The sequence below is a fragment of the Daphnia pulicaria genome, chromosome 8 (genome assembly GCF_021234035.1).
Source record: "Daphnia pulicaria isolate SC F1-1A chromosome 8, SC_F0-13Bv2, whole genome shotgun sequence".
In the NCBI taxonomy this organism is placed as follows: domain Eukaryota; kingdom Metazoa; phylum Arthropoda; class Branchiopoda; order Diplostraca; family Daphniidae; genus Daphnia; species Daphnia pulicaria.
In genome coordinates, this window is record NC_060920.1 from 7,941,230 (window position 1) to 7,948,957 (window position 7,728).

The following is a 7,728-nucleotide window of genomic DNA, read 5'->3' on the forward strand; positions in this document are numbered from 1 at the left end:
TTATATTATCGCGTACAGGGAAGGTTGGCCACAGTTCATGAGATCACTTATCAGAATTTTGGTATGAAGCTCAGCACATTCATGAATTGAGATTTTCTTATTGAGACGTTCTTTTGGCGCTCGACAACCGCTGAACGGATCATGAATATTTTAGTAAATAATAGTTTGTCTCAACAGAGCCCCCACCACAGTTAAGATAAAAGTAATAATGTGTATGAAATCAACAACCCTTAATAGTTGAATCTCGAAAATTGCTGAAGAGTTCATCAAAAGGGGAGAATGCCAGAAAAGAAAATTAATTTTAGTTCAGTGGTGGTGCGAAACACGGGGTATTGGATAATTTTTAAATATCGATAGTAATTAAATATTGACCACCTCCCTAAATCCAAATCGCTCATGAGTACGATAAAAGCGGTTGTCTGATTAAATTTAGGACTATTGCACCCAATTGTCAACGATTACCGTATAGTTTATCGACATTTGCGGTATAAACATGTATCCAATCAACTTATTCTATATAAGAGGATTTTTGGTTTATTTTAATTGCAAAGCTCGACTAAGATATCTTTTCGGTGTTCTATCAAGTAGTAATTATAATAAAACTTTTTAAATATGCCATTCTAGCACGACAATGAAACTAAAAATGCTTCAATTCCTGAAACACTAAAGGAAAATGTTAAATGAAGATAAATAATAAATAACAAGATACATCGTGCAGTCTGTTAACAAGTTCATAATCTATAACTTACATTAAAAAGCAAACTACCCATATTTGTAAATAAGAAAATCTCAATCGATGACGGTCAACTAAAAACCAATAAAGAAATTCACCCGTCGATGACAAGGCGTTGTGCACTTGACCGAAATAGTTAAGGAAAGAGTTATTATGCAACCAATGTTAGAGCCGGTACACAAAAATTTAAATAATGAGCAGTGACGACATTTCTGTGTTTTCTCATTTTCCATAAATGTTAATCGATGTTAATCAAGCCAGCACAGGTGTATGGCAGTATAGAATGCTAACTCAACTTTGGTTTTCACAGCCAAGTTTGAAAATGGGATATTATTGATATGCTGAGTTCAAGTTGAGATGTGTTAAGAGTTAATCAAAATGTCATGCGATGATGATAAAATACACAATCACTATCTTGAACGATCTTGAACGTAAAATGGACGATCCAGACAGTTGTTAGCATTTATATGTGCACAATTGTGTCGAAAATATTAGTATTCCGTATCAATTGTTAATTTATTAAATACATTTCGCTACCTCACAAACTCCATTTTGTCATTTTACTTTTCCATCAACCTGAACGGATTTTCTTTCAGATTAAAATTGCTGGTAAAATATTTACTTCTTAATAACAAAATACCCTTTTTATTAACAAGAGTAACTACAAGTAATTTATGCGTATTTTTACATTTATTTTTTGTTCCAATATTAATATTTACTGCTACTAGATGTCATGGCATACTTCAATTTGAAAAAAAAAAGGAACAAAATATGAAATCCAATACTCAGCTTCGTTTTATATTAATAAACGAATGGAATACAAGATGAAATTTCATACGTCCTGCATATGATAAATTATGTCACGAATGTATCAAATCAACCCCATGTCCATTTCTTTTTATTATTGGATTTTTTGTCGTCATCCGCTCCGGAGCGAAAATTTCCTGATAATCCATTGAATCCTCCAAAGCTTCCTTGCTGGAAGCCTTGGCCAGCAAACTGGGAACCTCCACTGAGCCCAGAAAGGCCATTTACTCCGCCAAAGCCACCCAAGCTGTTCAGCCCGTTTGCGCCGTTGAGTCCGGATCCAAAGCCCAGATTAAAATTGCTAACTCCAGTGGAAGCGAAGTTGGAGCCCAGACCGCTGAATTGCTGCGAACCGGCACTACCGGTAAACTGTTGATTTCCCCCCAATTGCGAAGAATCGAGAAACTGTTGTTGGTTGCCAAACGATCCCAATCCTCCTCCTGCTCCTTGCTGTCCAAAATTCGTGGAAGCGAAGTTTGAGCCCAGATTCCCGAATTGAGCTGCAGAAGGATTCAAAAATTGTTGACCTCCACCGAATTGCGAAAGTGAAGGATTGGCGAATTGTTGGTTTCCACCGAATTGTGCAGCTACACCATTCAGAAGTTGTTGATTGCCGCCAAAAAGCCAGAAGGATTGAGAAATTGTTGATTGCCGCCGAACTGTGCACCGTTCAAAAGTTGCTGGTTGTTGCCAAATTGTGAACCAGAGGGATTGAGAAATTGCTGGTTGCCACCGAATCCGCCTAATCCACCTAATCCAGATAACAATCCCAATCCTCCTCCTGCTTGCTGTCCAAAATTGCTTAAAGAACTTCCGATATCCGCAACGCTGGCTGCCGTCTCGGGCGCACTAGATGCTCCATCTGTAATAATTGATGAAATAAAGTTTTTTTTAAATTTCTGACAAATTATGTCGAAATCCAAATACCCGGTAAAGTATCGCGGATAGCTTGTAAGGAAGTTGTCAGCATGCTCTGAAGACCACCTTTAATTATCGTTTTGATTTAATTAATTAATGGTCTCAATTCTCATTTTCTTATTGGATAAGGCTGTAGGTTTATTGGCACTGTACCTGGGGTAGAGTTGAGTTCCGTAATGAAGGCTTCGGCAGTCGATGGGCACTTGGAAAATTGATCACGGCATCTTGTGTTATCACGATGTGCAACGCCCCACAAAGCCGCTTCGATAGGCCCATAGGCTCCAAATTCTTGAAAGCGCATCAATTGCAAAACGCTAAATAAAAAGAAAACAACAGTCATTCATCAAACACTCGCGATACAACCAAATGCACAAATTAAAAAAATCTTACCCCAAGATAGATCTGAAGGTGCTCGGATGGGAGAGATTTAAAGCACCTTGCGCGTTTTCATTCAGAGCGGGAAATACGGTCGGAGGAACGAGAGCGCTGGTGCGATTGAACAGACCTCTGTCGAATAAAATCCAGATGAATCGTTCGTTCGTCTTATCAGAATAATGATTTCGGTTTTACCTGTTGGCCATGTAGCCTATTCGCACGCCAAACGCAAAGTGCATTCGTTGCGTTTTCGTTTTCAAAAAGTTTTCAAATTCCATCATGATGAGGAAATTGAAAATTTCGCCTATAAAAAAATTACAAGCCAGTTTGTTATAGGAGTTAGGACAATGCTCTCACTTTTTTTTCGACAAACAAGAATTTCATTGGTATAATAATGCGTATTTGGTTATAAGCACAGTTCGAAAGTCAAATGTGTCGAGAGTATCATATTTACAAGACAGGTGGTATTCCGGATGCAGAGTCCGAAGTGAGTGAACCCAAACTAGCCAAATTAGCTACATTACTCAACCCGCTCAGGAGGTCGCCCGTGGGCCCCGATTGCGTGAATAAGTTGGCCGCTCCTCCGCCGCCCTGCTGGCCGAAGCCTCCGAGCCCTCCGAGTCCTCCTTGACCGAAATTACCACCGCCAAAGTTGTTGAGCTGTCTCCTCTCCCGCACGAGTTTGTGCATGTCGCGGGATACGACGAGATGGTTGACAGCGGCCTCCACGGTGTGGTAGAATTCCGCCAAGAGTAAATTGGCGTCGGGCAGGTCCGGCTTGTCGACGGCGCTGATCGATTTGGTCAAAACACAAGGAAGAAGAAACGCTAGGCCAACAACTGAAATTTGAACGAAGCGCCACATGATTTTCTTTGGGGGGGGAGGGGAGAACTGAATCAGCAGCTGGGCAAGAGGAAAGATCACGCTCGCCAGAGAAACACACATGGAATGAAAGGAGAAACGCAGTTGAGTCTAGGTATATCGTAGAATGAGAGAAAGAAGGTCATCAAACGGGAGGAGAAAGCAGCTTTCCACACGGATTCAACGCTACATGCAAGACCATGTTTGTAAAAAGAACTCATCCGGCAAATTTCACTTTTCCTTCGTCATCCACCCGCCTTCGTATACGTGAGACATTTCTGGGGTGTTTCCAACAAATCTCCATTCTAGGTCACAGGGCCTTCTTCCATAATAGAGCAGGAAGCGTTGATTGATTGATGTTAAGCTATAGTAGTAGGAAAACTGTAATTTCTTTAGCCTTTCTTTCACCCCGAAGGATATTTCTTTCTGTTTACTTTTTGGACACCGAATGTGGACTTGTATTGCGTTGACCAGACCACCAAAAGGTGGCGTGGAATGATCATCCCGCCTTCAATGTTGAATTAAAATAAGAAGAGACAAGTCAAATCAAAAGTCAAACGTGATTTGACTTTGCCTAACTCAATACGCAAATCAAGCCATAAAACAAAAACTACTTGGTCACAATTTCTTAGAACACCACGACGTTCAGAATTATATACACCTCGAGGGAACAATTCTTTTGCGCAACAGGCTGCGGACGATGAACTTTCAAACAGGTTTATTTGGTTTCCCGGACTCCCGAGCGAAACTACGGCGGAATAAAAAGACTGTGACATCATATAATTTTTGTTTTTTTCTTCTTATAACGAAATACACGTAGACCATAAAATAAGCGCCTATTGTCGGCCTGAATTGCCAACTGGGATTTTTGCGCAAAATTGAATGTAGGCCATCACAGTGAGAGGGGGAAGCTGCTCAACACGCGAAATAGAAGTTGAGGTCATCCTGCAATTGCTGATTACCATATTTAGCGATAGAGAAGGGGGGTGTTACCGCTTTTGGGAGAATGACCAACCTATAAGATTGCTCCATTGACACGATCTACATTCAATAATACGAATTTTTGTTTTCTATTATTACTAACGTTAAGGAAAAAGTTTATCGTATTTTATTACTCACACTGGTACCTCATTTCGAATGCGGTCGACAAACATTTGAAATAGCGGTTTTTTTTTCACTTCTTTTCAACAAGAAGAAGAAAAAAAGGGATGATGACGGATAGGAAAATGCAAGTGAAGGTCTATACCACCGGCCAGACTTTAATGATCGTGTAGTTCTATTCTATAATAGCTCGAAAATTTCCAAGCGCTGCATAATATAGTACAGAAACGATTTATCACTTTGCGGTAGCCCATCATCATTTCCATCTCCAACACGAAATTATATATACACACACACACAGCCTCGATACAACAAGCCCAACACCGGAAATGGGCGCGCGGATACGTAACATAAGACGCAGCAGTAAAAAAAAAGGGTAACAACAACAACAACAACCAACACAAAAAAACATCTTCAATTGTACTTTCAGGAAAAACAGCTTGAAAATCTTAGTGGTTATATTGTTTTGGTCGCGGTTTAATTATATGTACGTATGCATAATACACTGTACACAAAGTACAGAAGATATCAAGTATAGAACCCCCCCAAAAAAACGTTTCTTTTTCTTAGCTCTCGATGAGGAAATAAACGGCCGCTTTTCACCGTCAGCTGAGCTCATTATTCAATTGAGTCATTACGACGAGGGGGGAGAAGTGACTCATTGAAAATTCGTGATCACGGAGAAAACGGAGATTTTCAAACAAGAGGAAAAAAAGATAAGCAACAGTCAAACATATAGGAAGGAAGAGCTAGGCTTCGAGATGATGGTGCGTCACATCTAACAAAAGGTGAGTCATTTTTCAAAAATAAAAGGAAGAAGAACTGACCGGAGCGCGCGCCCCCGTTATGTATAGGACTGACTTTTTCTTTCTTTTCCTTATAGTTTTGTCCCTCCCCTGTTAAAGACATCTGCAATAGTATAAGTCGAAGAGGGTGTATTAGAGATTTTTTAGACTCTCTGCTGGTCTCTCTGCTCTGCATGTTTCCTCGATGTGTCAGGTATGGGGGGAGAGAGAGAGAAAGAAGAAGAAGAGGGGAAAATAAGAAAAAAAAATATGCACCTGACTCACGACCATTTCCGGTGGATTTGCTTTCAAAATAAAATAAAAAAAAGAAAAAGGGAAGAAAAGAAATAAAAAAAAAATGTCCAACATTGAAAATCACTTCCAGTGATGTTTAGAGGCGGTTGACGTTTGGGCTGAGCCGCTCATATGATTCAGAGCGTGCCCTCTTCCAATATTGACCATCCGGTGCATACAGCTAGAGAGACTACAACCCGACAAAATAATCCCTTTTTGGATATGGACGTTTTCAAGAGTCAATATTGATCCTCCTCTTTTTTCTTGGTGGTGGTGGTGGTTTAACAGCAGTTTGACATACGATCTATCTTTTAATGGAATTGAATATATTATGTCGCCAGCACACAGCGCAGAGAGATCTGTTTCTAAGACTTGTTTTTCAGATTTGTTTTTTTCATTTTTTTCCTACATGTATAGGAGTTATATAGATCCATTAGTTTTCTTTTTATCGGGGGGAGAATGAAAATGGACGTCAAAATTGGTGGGTTTGCGTCGCTGTTGTTTTCATGTAACTGTTTTCGTTTCTTTCCCACCGTATAGGAAAAACCAAGTGGTCGGTATAGGCATAGCGCTTTACACAATTCCGGAGTTGCGTCAACAGAAATACATATCTGCTGGAGAACCCCACCGAACACAAAAAAAAAACGACGAAACAAAAGATGTTAATCGCTTGTGCATTGTTAGCGGGGGCAACCCCCGCTCCCTTCCTGATTGGATGATAACAAGACGTGAGCTTTCTCCGTTTGTTAGTTCTCTCCCACTCAGTCTCTTGTACACATATTCTTGGGTGTAAGTCGTAATGTCTGTAAGAGGCCCTGTCCTTTTTTTTTTTCTTTCTCGACTTCTCCGCGCGGATGGGAGAGGCTTATAGGCAAAAAGGGAGATCCATCATCCGACGTCCAGCACGGTGGGGGTGTGTTTTCTTTCTTTTCTTTTCTATTTTCTATTTTCTTCTTCTTTTTTTATTCCCAAAGTCTAACAACAGCAGAAAGAAAACCATCAGATCAGAACACATCATTCCCTTTTACACTGATACTGTACTACGTACCATATTCTCTTCTCTCCGATCTTTTTTTATTGATGATACACATACATATTTCCAGGTCCGGAGCAGGTCCGAGTGTGTGTGTAACGAGGGCGATAGATCCATCAATTGCCTGACGTCATCGATAATGCTCTCTATGCGTTTTGGGGGGGAAAACTGTCACTGTGTACACTACACACACCATAGAGCGTCAAAGAAAATAAATAATAATACCAAAAGTGGTCTATACTATATTCCATTTTGCTTTTTTGCTTTTCTTTTCTTTCTTTTTCACCTGATCTCAATGTCCTATATACCTGAGCAAATGCCAGCAAGTTGCTCCTTCTTGTTCCTCCCCCCCATCCCCCTTATAGGCCGCATCGTGACGGAGCGAACTGGCGAGGTACAATGGCGAGTCGACACTATAGAGAAGAGTGCCAGGCCGAGTTGAATCCATTCAAACAAATAACACACAGAGGGAATTTTATAAGCCTCGCCGCGGGTAGCGATGGAAAGTATACATACAAACTCGGGCGGGTATAGATCTGGACCGACGAGAGAAAAAGGGCCCAACAAACCCACACAACGATGTGCTGTCACCTTCGCCCGATGATCGGAGCCCGTAGCGCGAGAGAGAATAATAATAAAGCCAGCTAGAGAGAGGTAGAAGGCTAGAAGGTCCTCTTTTTCTCGCCGTATTGTATTATTTTTATGCTATATCTACGCGCCTATAATAGGACAACACCTGCCTCCGCGAAAACAGCCCCTCCGCTGACAATAACAGCGTTGACGCGTTTTTCCATCAACCGCCGAAAAATGTGAAAGGCCAG

General features: G+C 40.7%; 1 protein-coding gene across 1 annotated transcript; it reads right to left on the minus strand.

Moving 5' to 3' along the window:
• Positions 1-1,457: 1,457 nt before the first annotated feature.
• Positions 1,458-4,274, minus strand: LOC124311234 (uncharacterized PE-PGRS family protein PE_PGRS24-like). Its single transcript, XM_046775639.1, has 7 exons — positions 3,288-4,274; positions 3,029-3,137; positions 2,849-2,965; positions 2,612-2,772; positions 2,468-2,524; positions 2,201-2,402; positions 1,458-2,162 (listed from the first exon to the last, which is right to left on the minus strand). Exons 2-7 carry the CDS (start codon positions 3,112-3,114, stop codon positions 1,610-1,612), a joined length of 1,176 nt encoding a protein of 391 aa, XP_046631595.1. The 5' UTR covers positions 3,115-3,137; positions 3,288-4,274; the 3' UTR covers positions 1,458-1,609.
• Between the last annotated feature and the right edge of the window lie 3,454 nt (positions 4,275-7,728).

What these genes read in the sequence shown, in the direction of transcription:
- LOC124311234 (XM_046775639.1), bottom strand. Translation starts at nt 3,114, where the DNA reads ATGATGGAATTTGAAAACTTTTTGAAAACGAAAACGCAACGAATGCAC. An exon ending in ATAGGCTACATGGCCAACAG is followed by an intron (nt 2,966 to 3,028) that starts GTAAAACCGAAA and finishes TTTATTCGACAG; the next exon opens with AGGTCTGTTCAATCGCACCA. An exon ending in CAACTTTTGAACGGTGCACA is followed by an intron (nt 2,163 to 2,200) that starts GTTCGGCGGCAA and finishes ATCCTTCTGGCT; the next exon opens with TTTTGGCGGCAATCAACAAC.